This window comes from Salmo salar, chromosome 17 (genome assembly GCF_965601325.2).
Source record: "Salmo salar chromosome 17, fSalSal1, whole genome shotgun sequence".
In the NCBI taxonomy this organism is placed as follows: domain Eukaryota; kingdom Metazoa; phylum Chordata; class Actinopteri; order Salmoniformes; family Salmonidae; genus Salmo; species Salmo salar.
The window spans coordinates 86,057,678-86,075,674 of NC_138307.1; the positions used below are offsets into that span (position 1 = coordinate 86,057,678).

At 40.8% G+C, this 17,997-nt stretch overlaps 1 protein-coding gene across 1 annotated transcript; it reads right to left on the reverse strand.

Annotated features, from left to right (window-relative positions):
• Positions 1-203: 203 nt before the first annotated feature.
• Positions 204-16,634, reverse strand: LOC106591072 (globoside alpha-1,3-N-acetylgalactosaminyltransferase 1). Its single transcript, XM_082963359.1, has 6 exons — positions 16,078-16,634; positions 15,200-15,238; positions 15,057-15,116; positions 6,253-6,400; positions 2,683-2,906; positions 204-1,268 (listed from the first exon to the last, which is right to left on the reverse strand). Exons 1-6 carry the CDS (start codon positions 16,143-16,145, stop codon positions 578-580), a joined length of 1,230 nt encoding a protein of 409 aa, XP_082819485.1. The 5' UTR covers positions 16,146-16,634; the 3' UTR covers positions 204-577.
• Positions 16,635-17,997: the final 1,363 nt, after the last annotated feature.

Below are 17,997 nucleotides of genomic sequence, written 5' to 3' on the forward strand. Positions count from 1 at the left end.
TGCATATCCTTGCTTCATTTTAGGCTAAAATTTAAAAAGGGGCGGATCCTTAAGAGGTTTTAATCATACACCTCATATCCTTGTCAAAGGGGAAAAGTTGTTTTTAGTTAGGTGATAGAAAATATAACATGTAGGGAAATACACAAACATTCTGAAAGTGGTTAAATATTTATTTCAAGAAAAATACACAATCGTAATATTTTTAAAAATATATATATTTATTGAGATTGTTCCCAGTAATCAACATACACAGTAGATAGGCTACAGAATACAGGATGAAAAAGGTAATGAAAAAACAAATATTTTCTTATAAGGGAAGAACGTTTTTATCCCAAAACTACAACAAACTAACTGATACAATTTAAAATAATAGTTTTATGGCAGAAAATGAGTGGCGCCAGGCAGCTGTACAGATACCCAATGTCACCTTTTATGCCTTTCCCTAACCTTAACCCAAACCTCAGTGAAACTATACCTGAACTTAACCTTAACCTAACATTAACCATAATCAATTAATTTCAAGCACTATGCCTAAATTACGTTTTTCTTCTGCCGGTCGAATATCCACTTCCAAGTCCTATTCATTGGGACGAATTTCAGCATAGTTTTTAACGATGGAAGAGAAGCGAATGACTTTGACCTCATTGGTTTTGGTCTTCTTGTCATCCCACTGGTACTCTGGAGACAACAGCTTGCTGGGCTTGTTGTAAAGCAGGTACCTGTTGAGGTGACTCTCCTCCTGCCAGGCAGCCTCGATGGAATTCCTCGCGTCCTCTTCAAGCTGGTTCCGACATACCTTTGTTAGTGTGTACACATCCTCCACGGACCCTCCGAACACAGCCCCGGCGTAGTAGTAGTCTCCCTCATCCATGGGGATGTAGGCTGTCGAGGCTGGGCGCCGTTCGGATGTGAAGTGGTCACGGGTCTGCTGGTAAAACCATGGGTGAATCACAGCAACCAGCCTGCCCAGAGACTCGGCCCCCCAGCGAGCGTGGAACTTGCTGTCCACGTCCAGACAGAAGATGTAGTCGGCCTCCCTGCTGATCTGACGTTCGATGGCTGTCTGGATGATCTCCATCCTCCGGGCTGATATCTCCTGCCAGCGGTTTGAACCTGGGACCTGGATCACACTCAAATGTCTCCCCTGGGACAGGTTCACTGATGGAACATCATCGGGACGATCAGTGAAAACGTAGTAGCGCACGTTGAAGTCGACCATGAAGTGCTTCTCTGCTGTCTCCAGGAAATCTTGGAGAAAGCGGACGTATCTGTCAGAATTTAAAGACACACAGGTAACTGACAAAATATAGGAAACATCAACATAAAGGGTACTTAATAAGAGAGTTGGGCCACCACCAGCAGCCTTGGGCCACCACGAGCCACCTTGGGCCACCACGAGCAACCTTGGGCCACCACCACCAGCCACCTTGGGCCCCACCAGCAACCTTGGGCCACCACGAGCCACCTTTGGCCACCACCAGCCACCTTTGACCACCACCAGCCACCTTGGGCCACCACCACCAGCAACCTTGGGCCACCACCAGCAACCTTGGGCCACCACGAGCCACCTTTGGCCACCACCAGCCACCTTTGGCCACAACCAGCCACATTGGGCCGCCACAACCAGCCACCTGGGGCCGCCACCACCAGCCACCTGGGGCCACCACCAGCCACCTGGGGCCACCACCAGCCACCAACAGCCACCAGAACAGCTCTAATGCACCTTGGCAAAGATTCTACAAGTGTCTGAAACTCTATCGGAGGGATAATTTGGTGTTTTGTTGATGGTGGTGGAAACACTATCTCAGGCTCATTTGGATTGAGATCTGGTGACTGGCATATGGTTTACATCGTTTTCATGCTCATCAAACCATTAGATGACCACTTGTGCCCTGTAAATTGTTGATCTGGGGGCATAGCCATGGTAGCAAAAAGAATGACTGAAATAATGGTCAGCCCAGCCTTTTTATACATGACCGTTAGCATAATGGGATGTTCATTGCTTAATTAACTCAGAAACCACACCTGTGTGGAAGCACCTACATTCAATATACTTTGTATCCCTCATTTACTAGTGTTTTCCACTATTTTGTCAGTTACCTGTACATAACATAAGGGTTTAAGGTGCCTTGCTCAAGTGCACAATGGCAGTATCAGGCTCCTGCGATTCTGATGCCAGAAACCCTCTGTAACTGTATGGTCATTCTCATAGGACTGTATAGGACCTACTTAACCGTTTCTGAACAGAAATTACAGTCTACCAGGAAATAAACAAAGTACAGTTATTCAAATCTTAGCCAAGCTGTGAATCATGACATCATGATATTGTATTACCTGCCATGTGACATTAGCTGGTTAGGTCCTCATACACTGAGTGGTTTTTTGTTGTCTTGCCCATTCACCATCGGAATGGCACACATACACAATCCATGTCTCAATTGTGTCGAGGCTTAACAATCCTTCTTTAACCTGTCTCCTCCCCTTCGTCTACACTGATTGAAGTGGATTTAACAAGTGACATCAATAAGGGATCATAGCTTTCACCTGGATCACCTAGTCAATCTGTTATGGAGAAAGCACGTGTTCATAATGTTTGTACACTCAGTGTAGTTTCAATGTTGTAAAAATAATGATAGTTTAACTTCCCTTTTGAATATTTGGGAAAAGTTGTAGGCTACTCACTTTCCAACGGCAAACACTGTGGTTGCTATGGTGAGGTTCATGGACTTGTAGATTATGTCGACGAGGTCAGGGTCAAAGGTTCCTTCCCAGACGATGGGTGCCAACCATGGGGTGACTGCCACCACATCAGTACGACTAAAGAAACAGAACAAGATCAAGCCTGACTGTGTGGTACTGATTATGATCTCAATGTTTACAGATATACAGATCAAACCTGACTGTGTGGTTCTGATTATGATCTCAATGTTTACAGATATTCAGATCAAGCCTGACTGTGTTGTACTGATTATGATCTCAATGTTTACAGATATACAGATCAAGCCTGACTGTGTTGTACTGATTATGATCTCAATGTTTACAGATATACAGATCAAGCCTGACTGTGTGGTACTGATTATGATCTCAATGTTTACAGATATACAGATCAAGCCTGACTGTGTTGTACTGATTATGATCTCAATGTTTACAGATATACAGATCAAACCTGACTGTGTGGTTCTGATTATGATCTCAATGTTTACAGATATACAGATCAAGCTGGAATGTGTTGTACTGATTATGATCTCAATGTTTACAGATATTCAGATCAAGCTGGAATGTGTTGTACTGATTATGATCTCAATGTTTACAGATATACAGATCAAGCTGGAATGTGTTGTACTGATTATGATCTCAATAGTTTTGCAATTAAAGGCCCATTTTTTTTATTTTATTTTGTTTCACCTTTATTTAACCAGGTAGGCAAGTTGAGAACAAGTTCTCATTTACAATTGCGACCTGGCCAAGATAAAGCAAAGCAGTTCGACAACATACAACAACACAGAGTTACACATGGAGTAAAACAAACATACAGTCAATAATACAGTAGGAAAATAAGTCTATATACAATGTGAGAAAATGAGGTGAGATAAGGGAGGTAAAGGCAAAAAAGGCCATGGTGGCAAAGTAAATACAATATAGCAAGTAAAACACTGGAATGGTAGATTTGTAGTAGAAGAAAGTGCAAAGTAGAAATATAAATAATTGGGTGCAAAGGAGCAAAATAAAATAAATAAAATAAATAATTACAGTAGGGGAAGGGGTAGTTGTTTGGGCTAAATTATAGATGGGCTATGTACAGGTTCAGTGATCTGTGAGCTGCTCTGACAGCTGGTGCTTAAAGCCAGTGAGGGAGATAAGTGTTTCCAGTTTCAGAGATTTTTGTAGTTCGTTCCAGTCAACCCAGTCTAATCTAGGTTGCTTTTAAAAAAAATGTATAAGGGTGGTTGCGATAATAACATTTGTATAATTTCCGTGTAGTTTTTTAATCCACGTGGTTTCACCCTTGGATGTAAACATGAGGTTTGTGGAGAACTGATTTGGGGGGTTGGTAATTAGGTAGTGGTGTGTTCTCCAGAGGCTGTGAGATTTAGTTACGTTAAGACCCTTTAAGTTAGAGTGATTGAGGTTTGTAAAGTTAACATGAGCACTCAACCCACTGCGCCTTGGTCCCTTTCATACGACGACCGTTACACCTGCATCGAAATCGCTAAGCAGTTTATTTTGAAGCAGTGTGCCGATGCTTGTATCGCTTTATCGTAAACATGTGTTCAATGACGTCCAAAGCTTCGAAAACAACCACCTGATTGGTTTGGTATTGGTTTTGGTGGAAGACAAAAAGTCTACACTACGGCGTGTGCCACGTCATTTATAATCATTTGACGATTAAACGATGAAATGTTTGTGGAGGACTGACTTGGGGTTGGTAACTTTTGAATTAGTAATTCATTTGATTAATATTACGGTGTTTTCTATTCCATGAAAAATGAAAAAACCTCTGGGTTTCTGTTAGGATGGAACGGAAAATGTGGCGCTGTACAACGTGACGGTCGGCAGTACAGTACTGGGCTATTTAGCTAAAGAAACCCTGTGTAGTGCGGACAGGAGACCGGGGTTCAATTCCCTGACGGGGAAGAAGGAGTAGGATGTCCTTGTAAATAATCATTTGTTCTTAACTGATTCCATATGTGTTATTTCATAGTTGTGATGTCTTCACTATTATTCTACAATGTAGAAAATAGTAAAAATAAAGAAAAATCCTGGAATGAGTAGGTGTGTCCAAACTGGTACTCTACGTAACTCAACATTTGTATTATGTATCTCGACAGAATAGACAGATCAGAGCAAATGGCTGTCACACTATCTAATGTCACATAAGACAATTTTTTTTATTTTTTTATTTAACCTTTATTTAACTGGGCAAGTCAGTTAAGAACAAATTGTTATTTACAATAACAGCCTAGGAACAGCCTAGGAACTGCCTTGTTCAGGGGCAGAATGACTAAACTTTACATTGTCAGCTCAGGGATTAGATCTAGCAACATTTTCGGTTACTGGCCCAACGCTCTAACCACTACCTGTCGCCACAAAATGTATGTATCTTTCCAAGATTGACGAAGTGTAACATGAAAAAGGAATTTGAAGTAAATGGCAACCAAAGTCAAAGTCAAAGTCATTGTGGAAAAAGAGGATCTTAACAGTGACCTCCAGGCTCTTCCACATCAGGGAACACATAAATATGGAGAGGTTGAAAATGTCAGTGAAGATACTTGCCAGCTGGTCAGCGCATGCTCTGAGTACATGTCGTGGTTATCCATCCCGGTCCTGCAGCCTTGTGAATGTTAACCTGTTTAAAGGTCTTACTCACATTGGCTATGGAGAGTGTAATCACACAGTTGTCCGTAACAGCTGGTGCTCTCATTCATGGTTCAGTGTTGCTTGCCTCGAAGCGAGCATAGAAGGCATTTAGCTTGGTTGTTAGGCTCGCGTCACTGGTGCAGCTTGCGTCTGGGTTTCCCTTTGTAATCCGTAATAGTTTCCAAGCCCTGACACATCTGACGAGCAACAGAGCCGGTGTAGTACGATTCAATCTTAATCCTGTATTGATGCTTTGCCTGTTTGATGGTTCGTCTGAGGGCTTTGTGAGATTTACGGATTAGTGTCCCACTCTTTGAAAGCAGTAGCTCTAGCCTTTAGCTTACTGCAGATGTTGCCTTTAATCCATGACTGTTGTTTAGGATATGTACGTACGGTCACTGTGGGGACGACGTTGTCGATGCATAATCCAATCAGTGCAAAACAGTCCTGAAACTTACTGTTTGCTATGGACAACTTCCGTATCGCTGGTACATCCTGTTTGAGTTTTTGCTTATAAACAGAAATTAAGAGGATGGTGTTATGGCCAGATTTGCCAAATGCAAGGTGAGGAAGAGCTTTGTATGTGTCTCTGTGTGTAGAATAGCGGTGATCTAGAGTTTTTTTTTTTGCATGTTGTTTGTTGATAAATGGATTTTGTCTGCTTGAGATTGGAGTCTGCGGTTTGATGGCTGGTCTGGTGGAATATTTAACTGTTTGTCTGTGTCCTTGTGTTCGGGGAGGGGAAGGGGTTGGGTCTGGGTTGGCAGTTAAATGTGCAAGAGATTTTCATCCATGTGGATAAAAAAAACTACATTTAAATTCCACTAATTGTTTTGTTCTAGAAATTGTTGCTGATGTACTCAGAGCCAGATTCATTGCGGTGAAGAAACTAACGCCCATGGGCGTGGCGTAGAGTTTGGCCAGGAGCATGGAGTTTGGGTTGCCAGCCAAATGGTGAATGATGGGACAGTAAAATACTGATACACACCTTTCTGGAGAGACGATGTTCTGTACTCTGCTCCTGAATATGGGCTTACTCAGGCTGTATGAGTAGAAAGACATAGTACAATGATTAATGACAGCTATGGCTGTACAGTATACATAATACACATACAGTATCTGTGTAGCTCTTAGTGATGGGCACCGATATGGAAACTCTATATCGATGTCAGTTGCATTTTTTTCAAACTGATATCAATGTCATATCGATTTTATGAAGTCCAGACAACTGCATGCTGATTTCCCATTAGGACAACTGGGAATTTTCTGTCGGCATAACTTTATTTCAACAAACATAATTGTTAATGGATAGTTCATGGATAGCCTACTCACAGACACAATGAGAGAACCAATACATGATGGTTTAACCTTAATACACATTGGAAACTGTTGAGCATGAAAAACCCAGCAACGTTGCAATTCTTGACACAAACCGGTGAGCCTCTCACCTACTACCAAACCCCGTTCAAAGACACTTAAATCTTTTGTTTTTTCCATTCACCCTTTGAATGGCACACATATGCAATCCATGTCTCAATTCTCTCGAGTCATAAATCCTTCTTTAACCTGTCTCCTCCCTTTCATCTACACTGATTGAAGTGGATGTAGTAAGTGACATCAGTAAGGGATCATAGCTTTCACCTGGATTCACCTGTCAGTTTATGTCATGGAAAGACAGTGTCCTTAATGTTTTGTACACTCAGTGAGTAAACGCAGCATGTAAAGTGTTGGTCCCATGTTTCATGAGCTGAAATAAAACATCTCAGAAATGTTATTTCTCTCAAATGTTGTGCACAAATGTGTTTACATCCCTGTTGGTGAGCATTTCTCATTTGCCAAGATATCCATCCACCTGACAGGTGTGTCATATCAAGAAGCTGATTAAAGATCATTACACAGGTGCACCTTCTGCTGGGGACAATAAAAGGCCACTCTAAAATGTGTAGTTTTGTCACACAACACAATGCTACAGATGTCTCATGTTTTGAGGGAGTGTGCAATTGGCATGCTGACTCCACCAGAGCTACTGCCAGAGAATTGAATGTTCATTTCTCTAACATAAGCCGCCTCCAATGTTGTTTTAAAGAATTTGGTAGTACGTCCAACAGGCTCCAAGTGTGAGCCAAGTCAGGAAGAACTGGTACTCACTAAGCAAGTAGTGTGACGTCCGATACACACATATGGTTTTGATTAAGTATTGTAGTTTGTTAAACCATTTTTTCACAAAGTGAAAACAACCAAAACAAATGGAAAAAATACTATGGAACAAATAATCAAACCTTGATTTCACTATAGCAAACAAACTGTAAGAAAATGCCCCTTTTTTATGCATGCCATTGTGATAACAACAGACTGATCCAAATTGCTAGTTGGGTCATGGGGTTGGGATTTTCTGATGGGTCTGGGTTTGTTGGAACCAAAGCTAATGGTTGTTGGTTTGCTCTTAGTGGGACTATAATTTGTTGGTTTTATCCAGTTGAACCTCTGAACCAGTTTGAAAGCAATGGGAAGCTTGTTGATGGCCCATCAGCAGGCCGTTAAGTATGCTACGTTGAAGGCCTATGAGATGGTTTTGTTCCTCCAGGAACAGTCATGTATGCTCTCTTTCATAATAGTGTAGGGTAACAGCAACTATGAACCAATATCACAATGTGACTTGTTCACATCCTTATTGGTGCTCACCATTAGTAACTGTGTACAGTACATCTCTGTTATCCTGTCTGGGCTAGGGGGCAGTATTTTCACGGCCGGATGAAAAACGTACCCAATTTAAACAGGTTACTACTCTGGCTCAGAGACTAGAATATGCATATTATTAGTAGATTTGGATAGAAAACACTCTGAAGTTTCTTATACTGTTTGAATGGTGTCTGTGAGTATAACAGAACTCATATGGCAGGCAAAAACCTGAAAAAAAATCCAACCAGGAAGTGGATTGTAGTTTTTCAAGACTGGGCCTATTCAGTATACAGTGACTTAGGGTTCAGTTTGCACTTCCTAAGGCTTCCACTAGATGTCAACAGTCTTTAGAACGTGTTTCAGGCTTTTGCAGTCAACAGAGAGCGATCAAGACCTCCTGGAGTCTGATGACCGAGAGAATGACAGGCCACAATTACGCTCATTCACGTGAGGAGGTAGCTGTGTTCCAAAACGTTTTTCAAGACACTGGAATCGTCCGGTTGGAATATTATTGAAGTTCTAAGTTAACCTCTATGGGCTAGGCGGGACGTAATCGTCCCACCTACGTAACAGCCAGTGTGAGATTTTCAAATACCTTAAAAATCCTATTACTTCAATTTCTCAAACATATGACTATTTTACAGCATTTTAAAGACAAGACTCTCTTTAATCTAACCACACTGTCCGATTTCAAAAAGGCTTTACAACGAAAGCAAAACATTAGATTATGTCAGCAGAGTACCCAGCCAGAAATAATCAGACACCCATTTTTCAAGCAAGCATTTAATGTCACAAAAACCCAGAAGACAGCTAAATGCAGCACTAACCTTTGATGATCTTCATCAGATGACAACCCTAGGACATTATGTTATACAATACATGCATGTTTTGTTCAATCAAGTTCATATTTATATCAAAAAACAGCTTTTTACATTAGCATGTGACGTTCAGAACTAGCATACCCCCCGCAAACTTCCGGGGAATTTACTAACAATTTACTAAATTACTCACGATAAACGTTCACAAAAAGCATAACAATTATTTTAAGTATTATAGATACAGAACTCCTCTATGCACTCGATATGTCCGATTTTGAAATAGCTTTTTGGTGAAAGCACATTTTGCAATATTCTAAGTACATAGCCCAGCCATCACGGGCTAGCTATTTAGACACCCGGTAAGTTTAGCCTTCACCAAAATCAGATTTACTATTACAAAAGTTTGATTACCTTTTGTTGTCTTCGTCAGAATGCACTCCCAGGACTTCTACTTCAATAGCAAATGTTGGTTTGGTCCAAAATAATCCATCGTTATATCCGAATAGCGGCGTTTTGTTCGTGCGTTCCAGAAACTATCCGAAATGGTAAATCAGGGTCGTGCGCATGGCGCATTTCGTGACAAAAAAATTCTAAATATTCCATTACCGTACTTCGAAGCATGTCAACCGCTGTTTAAAATCAATTTTTATGCAATTTATCTCGTAAAAAAGCGATAATATTCCGACCGGGAATCTCCTTTTCGGCAAACAGAGGAAAAAACACAAAGACGGGGGCGGCCAGTGCACGCGCCTAAGCCCACAGTCCCTTGATCGGCCACTTGAGAAAGGCGATAATGTGTTTCAGCCTGGGGCTGGAATGACGACATTCAGGTTTTTCCCGGGCTCTGAGAGCCTATTGGAGCCGTGGGAAGTGTCACGTTACCGCAGAGATCCTTTGTAATGGAATGAGATGTCAAAGAAAGACAATAAATGGTCAGACAGGCCACTTCCTGTGAAGGAATCTCTCAGGTTTTGACCTGCCATTTGAGTTCTGTTATACTCACAGACACCATTCAAACAGTTTTAGAAACTTTGGAGTGTTTTCTATCCAAAGCCAATAATTATATGCATATTCTAGTTACTGGGCAGGAGTAGTAACCAGATTAAATCGGGTACGTTTTTTTATCCAGCCGTGTCAATACTGCCCCCTAGCCCTAACAGGTTAAAAAGGCCCTAAAGATTGATGTTTTACAACGTTTGACATGTTTCAACGAACGTAAATATAACTTTTTGTCGTGAAATTTTCGGTGCGCTTCCTACATTTGGAATAGCTTACTGAACGCACAAACAACAAGGAGTTATTTGGACATAAATTATGGACTTTATCGAACAAAACAACATTTATTGTGGACCTGGGATTCCTGGAAGTGCCTTCTGATGAAGATCAAAGGTAAGTGAATATTTCTAATGCTATTTATGATTTTAAATGACTCCAAAATGGCGGGTATCTGTATAGCCTGGTGTATTTTTCTGAGCGCAGTACTCAGATTATTGCAAAGTGTGCTTTCCCCGTGAAGCCTTTTTGAAATCTGTCACAGCGGTTGCATAAAGGAGATGTTCATCTATAATTCTTTGAATAACAGTTTAATATTTTATCAACGTTTATGATAAGAATTTTTGTAAATTGCTGTGCTGATTCACAGGCAGTATTGGAGGCAAAATATTTTCTGAATGTCACGCGCCAATGCAAAATGCTGTTTTTTTATATAAATATGAACTTTATGGAACAAAACATACATGTATTGTGTAACATAATGTCCTAGGAGTGTCATCTGATGAGGATCGTCAAAGGTTAGTGCTTCATTTCACTGTGTTTTGGGTTTTATTGACACATGTCCTTGCTTGGAAAATGGCTGTGATTATTTTTGTCTATGTACTCTCCTAACATAATCTAATGTTTTGCTTTCGCTGTAAAGCCTTTTTGAAATCGGACAATGTGGTTACATCAAGGAGACGTGTATCTTTAAAATGGTTTAAAATAGTCGTATGTTTGAGAAAGCTGAATTATTACATTTTGTTGTTTTTCAATTTGCCGCCCTGATATTTCACTGGCTGTGTCCCGCAAGTGGGACGCTACCGTCCCACCTAGCCCATAGAAGTGATGTCATCTCTGAAAATGATCTAACGGGTAACATTAAGGAAATAGAAAGGAGTGTTTATTAAAAGTATCAAGTACCATGACTTGTTGCGAGAATTTCTCAGTTTATATCAAATCAAATTTATTTATATAGCCCTTCGTACATCAGCTGATATCTCCAAGTGCTGTACAGAAACCCAGCCTAAAACCCCAAACAGCAAGCAAAGCATGTGAAAGAAGCACGGTGGCTAGGAAAAACTCCCTAGGAAAAACTCCCTAGGAAGGCCAAAAACCTAGGAAGAAACCTAGAGAGGAACCAGGCTATGAGGGGTGGCCAGTCCTCTTCTGGCTGTGCAGGGTGGATATTATAACAGAACATGGTCAAGACGTTAAAATGTTCATAAATGACCAGCATGGTCAAATAATAATAATCATAGTAGTTGTCGAGGGTGCAACAAGCACGTCCGGTGAACGGGTCAGGGTTCCATAGCCGCAGGCAGAACAGTTGAAACTGGAGCAGCAGCACAGCCAGGTGGACTGGGGACAGCAAGGAGTCATCATACCAGGTAGTCCTGAGGCATGGTCCTAGGGCTCAGGTCCTCTGAGAGAAAGACAGAAAGAGAGAAAGATAGAATTAGAGAGAGCATATTTAAATTCACTCAGGACACCGGATAAGACAAGAGAAATACTCCAGATGTAACAGACTGACCCTAGCCCCCCGACACATAAACTACTGCAGCATAAATACTGGAGGCTGAGACAGGAGGGATCAGAAGACACTGTGGCCCCATCCGATGATACCCCCGGACAGGGCCAAACAGGCAGGATATAACCCCACCCACTTTGCCAAAGCACAGCCCCCACACCACTAGAGGGATGTCTCCAACCACCAACTTACCGTCCTAAGACAAGGCCGAGTATAGCCCACAACGATCTCCGCCATGGCACAACCCAAGACAGGAAGACCACGTCAGTGACTACACCCACTCAAGTGACGCACCCCTCCCATGGACGGCATGGAAGAACACCAGTAAGCCAGTGACTCAGCCCCTGTAAAAGGGTTAGAGGCAGAGAATCCCAGTGGAAAGAGGGGAACCGGCAAGGCAGAGACAGCAAGGGCGGTTCGTTGCTCCAGCCTTTCCGTTCACCTTCACACTCCTGGGCCAGACTATACTTAATCATAGGACCTACTGAAGAGATAAGTCTTCAGTAAAGACTTAAAGGTTGAGACTGAGTCTGCGTCTCTCACATTGGTAGGCAGACCATTCCATAAAAATGGAGCTCTATAGGAGAAAGCCCTACCTCCAGCCGTTTGCTTAGAAATTCTAGGGACAATTAGGAGGCCTGCGTCTTGTGACCGTAGCGTACGTGTAGGTATGTACGGCAGGACCAAATTGGAAAGATAGGTAGGAGCAAGCCCATGTAATGCTTTGTAGGTTAGCAGTAAAACCTTGAAATCAGCCCTTGCCTTAACAGGAAGCCAGTGTAGGGAGGCTAGCACTGGAGTAATATGATCAAATTTTTTGGTTCTAGTCAGGATTCTAGCAGCCGTATTTAGCACTAACTGAAGTTTATTTAGTGCTTTATCCGGGTAGCCGGAAAGTAGAGCATTGCAGTAGTCCAGCCTAGAAGTAACAAAAGCATGGATACATTTTTCTGTGTCATTTTTGGACAGAAAGTTTCTGATTTTTGCAATGTTACGTAGATGGAAAAAAGCTGTCCTTGAAACAGTCTTGATATGTTCTTCAAAAGAGAGATCAGGGTCCAGAGTAACGCCGAGGTCCTTCACAGTTTTATTTGAGACGACTGTACAACCATCCAGATTAATTGTCAGATTCAACAGAAGATCTCTTTGTTTCTTGGGACCTAGAACAAGCATCTCTGTTTTGTCCGAGTTTAAAAGTAGAAAGTTTGCAGCCATCCACTTCTTTATGTCTGAAACACAGGCTTCTAGCGAGGGCAATTTTGGGGCTTCACCATGTTTCATTGAAATGTACAGCTGTGTGTCGTCCGCATAGCAGTGAAATTTAACATTATGTTTTCGAATGACATCCCCAAGAGGTAAAATATATAGTGAAAATAATAGTGGTCCTAAAACGGAACCTTGAGGAACACCGAAATTTACAATTGATTTGTCAGAGGACAAACCATTCACAGAGACAAACTGATATCTTTCCGACAGATAAGATCTAAACCAGGCCAGAACTTGTCCATGTAGACCAATTTGGGTTTCCAATCTCTCCAAAAGAATGTGGTGATCGATGGTATCAAAAGCGGCACTAAGATCTAGGAGCACGAGGACAGATGCAGAGCCTCGGTCTGACGTCATTAAAAGGTAATTTACCACCTTCACAAGTGCAGTCTCAGTGCTATGATGGGGTCTAAAACCAGACTGAAGCGTTTCGTATACATTGTTTGTCTTCAGGAAGGCAGTGAGTTGCTGTGCAACAGCTTTTTCAGAAAAATTTGAGAGGAATGGAAGATTCGATATAGGCCGATAGTTTTTTATAATTTATGGATCAAGATTCGGCTTTTTCAAGAGAGGCTTTATTACTGCCACTTTTAGTGAGCTTGGTACACATCCGGTGGATAGAGAGCCGTTTATTATGTTCAACATAGGAGGGCCAAGCACAGGAAGCAGCTTTTTCAGTAGTTTAGTTGGAATTGGGTCCAGTATGCAGCTTGAGGGTTTGGAGGCCATGATTATTTTCATCATTGTGTCAAGAGATATAGCACTAAAACACTTTAGTATCTCCCTTGATCCTAGGTCCTGGCAGAGTTGTGTAGACTCAGGACAATGGAGCTTTGGAGGAATACCCAGATTTAAAGAGGAGTCTGTAATTTGCTTTCTAATGATCATGATCTTTTCCTCAAAGAAGTTCATAAATGTATTACTGCTGAAGTGAAAGCCATCCTCCATTTGCGAAGGCTGCTTTTTAGTTAGCTTTGCGACAGTATCAAAAAGAAATTTCGGATTGTTCTTATTTTCCTCAATTAAGTTGGAAAAATAGGATGATCGAGCAGCAGTGAGGGCTCTTCGATACTGCACGGTACTGTCTTTCCAAGCTAGTCGGAAGACTTCCAGTTTGGTGTGGCGCCATTTCCGTTCCAATTTTCTGGAAGCTTGCTTCAGAGCTCGTGTATTTTCTGTATACCAGGGAGCTAGTTTCTTATGACAGATGTTTTTAGTTTAGGGGTGCAACTGCATCTAGGGTATTGCGCAAGGTTAAATTGAGTTCCTCAGTTAGGTGGTTAACTGATTTTTGTCCTCTGACGTCCTTGGGTAGGCAGTCTGAGAATTTATAGCATGACTTTTAATGCTCCTTGGTTGGGGTCTGAGCAGATTATTTGTTGCGATTGCAAACGCAATAAAATGGTGGTCCGATAGTCCAGGATTATGAGGAAAAACATTAAGATCCACAACATTTATTCCATGGGACAAAACTAGGTCCAGAGTATGACTGTGGCAGTGAGTAGGTCCAGAGACATGTTGGACAAAACCCACTGAGTCGATGATGGCTCCGAAAGCCTTTTGGAGTGGGTCTGTGGACTTTTCCATGTGAATGTTAAAGTCACCAAAAATTTGAATATTATCTGCTGTGACTACAAGATCTGATAGGAATTCAGGGAACTCAGTGAGGAACACTGCATATGGCCCAGGAGGCCTGTAAACAGTAGCTATAAAAAGTGAGTGAGTAGGCTGCATAGATTTCATGACTAGAAGCTCAAAAGATGAAAACGTCATTGTTTTTTTTTTGGTAAATTGAAATTTGCTATCGTAAATGTTAGCAACACCTCCGCCTTTGCCGGATGCACGGGGGGTATGGTCACTAGTGTAACCAGGGGGTGAGGCCTCATTTAACACAGTAAATTCATCAGGCTTAAGCCATGTTTCAGTCAGGCCAATCACATCAAGATTATGATCAGTGATTAGTTCATTGACTATAACTGCCTTGGAAGTGAGGGATCTAACATTAAGTAACCCAATTTTGAGATGTGAGGTATCACAATCTCTTTCAATAATGGCAGGAATGGAGGAGGTCTTTATACTAGTGAGATTGCTAAAGCGAACACCGACATTTTTAATTTTGCCCAACCTAGATCGAGGCACAGACATCAACTAACCTGGTGTTCCTCTGGTCCTCATCAACTGGGATATGTATTTTGGAAGTGTCAAACCAAACCCTGTGAATAAGAATCAATCAGAAAATCCACATCACATTATAGCTTCATTAGGGTGTAATAAATTAACAGAAACTTGAGCTTACATGTTTTGCCTTTCATTGAAGTGGTTGAAGACCACATACCTTTGGGGAGAGAGGAGAGAATCAGTTCAAGTCTGTCATGGAAGCATTTCAGCCCACTACGCTATGAAACCACACGCTATTACAGAGACTGACATTATGCAAGGATTTAGGAACATCATAGTTTTCCCTAAATATTGCAAATCTTTGGAAGATACTATCTTTATTAAGACCAGAATTATGCTATTTACACTTTGTAGTCAACTTTGGCCCTTGAATCAGTGTTTGACTAATATTGATGCCACAGGATGATTTCAACCAGTGAAGTTGTTTTTCTGGTTCAGATCCTCTATGAGGTGGGTATTGCAAGTATACTTTAAGGTGGGACAAATTAGCACGCAAAGTACACTTAGTTGACATGAAATAGTACAAAAACACTACTTGAATTCTACTTTAAATGTAGGTGTCCCAAAGTAACACCATTTAAGTAACATTAAATACATGCATAGTATATAAAAATACAACCATGAAAAGTATACTGACATAGTACACCAAAGCTAGATAAAGTGCACCTTTAGTATACATGGGATATGCTAGCAACATTACTATTTGCAATTATCTTTCAGTGCCACTACAAATTCACCGACTGTATATAGAGAACACTCAAATAAAATCTTTCAAGTACAGTTTAAGGTGGGTAGATAAGGTGGGTATTACAAACACTTTTAGGTGGGTCAGTATACTTTACTCAGTACACTTAGTTGACATGAAATTGTACTATAACATCACTTTAATTCAACTTCAATTTATTTAGTACAGATTTAGCTGTTCCAAAATAACACCATTTACATACACACATAGCACATGCATAGTAATTACATAAAATATAGAAAAACACATACCCCAGAAGCAAGAAGATTCCAACAATGATAAGGAGAACAAACTGCTTTACATTTGAACTGAAACGCATTGTTCCTCCAATAGTGACAGCAAATATTTAGCTTATGCTACACTAGAAGCAATGTCCAATCAAATGAAGATATCTCAAATGAAACTAGTGGATCTAATCAGCACGCCTAGTCAAATGAGGAGGAGGAGCCTCAGTCCTTTGAACTGTACCTCCATGGACATATACACACATCACCACGGTAACCCACACCCAAACCAGAAATAACCTGAAAATAGAGTCCTTTACCAACCAACCCTAACCACTTGTACATGTAGTATCCATCCAAATAAGAAAGTAGAGTCAAATAAGGTCAAATATGACCAAATAAGGTCAAATAAGGCCTCATATTTAGCATTAATTAGGATTCCTAATGATCTACTCTTCTCGGGGACCAAACAGGAAACAACACAACAAATACATAACCTACATAATATACATAGCACTAAATTTACATTACAATGTAGTCATTTAGCAGATGCTCCCATGGATTGGCAACAAGTGTAATATTAAATAACTCTTTCACCAGTAAGTAAATCCTTGGCGAGAACTTAGGTCCTAGTTAAAGTTATTTGTTGTAAGTTAAAAAGTCAGATATCAAATGTACATTCTGTCCTTTGTTTGCAAATACAGGTTTCTCTATCTGGTCATCTCTCCCTTATCCCAGTCTCAGGGGCTCTTAAAGGGGGCAGACACCCATTTAACATGAACATCACATCCCTCCTAACTTCTCAAAGACAAAACCTTTTGGACATTTGTTCAACAGCAGTAATAATAATAATAATAATAAATAGATGGTAAAATGTACATGAGGTACAATTTATGAGACTTGCTTTAACTCTAAAAGTATTTCGTGGTAATGGTAGAAGTTTTTAAAATGTTTTAAATAACTATTTAAAGCGAAGCAGTTTTAAGTATGTTTGGTTTTGTGTCTGCAGTATTAATGCTGGTGACTGGTTATAGTTGAAAAGGTAGGTAGATTAACATTATAGTAGTATTAGTGTCTGCAGTAGTAATTCTGGTGACTGGCTATAGTTGAAAAAGTAGGTAGATGAAAAGTTAAAATAGCCGGAACATATGAAAGCTGTTTCGGTGTTTCTAGCTTGAACAGTTTAAGACTTCCTGCTGGTGAGTTATTTCATGGAAATGTATGCACATATACAGTACCAATCAAACCATTTGGACAGACCTACTCATTCCAGGTACATTTTTTATTTTTACTATTATCTTCTTTGTAGAATAGTAGTGAAGACATCAAAACTATGAAATAACACATATGGAATCATGTAGTAATTAAACAAATAGATTTTATATTTGAGATTCTTCAAAGTAGCCACCTTAGCCACCAGTAGTTTGCCTTGATGACAGCTTTGCTCACTCTTGACAGGGGAAAAACCCTTGAATGAGTATACATTCATTCATACAGCCAGAAGAAGACTGGCCACCCCTCATAGCCTGGTTCCTCTCTTGGTTTCTTCCTAGGTTTTGATTTGATTTGAGTAGGTGTGTCCAAACTTGATTGGTAATGTATATAGTTATGTTTGATACAAGTTTTAAAGAATTTAAAGTTAGGATAGCCTGAACCTGTGAACGTTGTTTTAGTGTATCTAACTTGAACAGTTCAAGAGTTACAATTATTGTTGGTAGGTAATATATGCTGATTTATGCACATTTATGAACTTATAATTTATAGCGCAGACTAGAGCTAGTGTGAGCCAGACCTAGCTAGCTACACCCAGGACCAGAGCTAGTGCGAGCCAGACCCAGCTAGCTACGCCCAGGACCAGAGCTAGTGTGAGCCAAACCTAGATAGCGATGCACAGGACCAGAGCTAGTGTGAGCCAGACCCAGCTAGCTATGCCCAGGACCAGAGCTA

Excerpts from the sequence above, each read along its gene's own strand:
- LOC106591072 (XM_082963359.1), bottom strand. The coding sequence starts at position 16,145 with ATGCGTTTCAGTTCAAATGTAAAGCAGTTTGTTCTCCTTATCATTGTT. Across the intron at positions 15,117-15,199 it reads TTCAATGAAAGGCAAAACAT|GGTTTGGTTTGACACTTCCA; the intron begins GTAAGCTCAAGT and ends TCTTATTCACAG. Across the intron at positions 6,401-15,056 it reads GAGGACCAGAGGAACACCAG|CCTGAGTAAGCCCATATTCA; the intron begins GTTAGTTGATGT and ends CTACTCATACAG.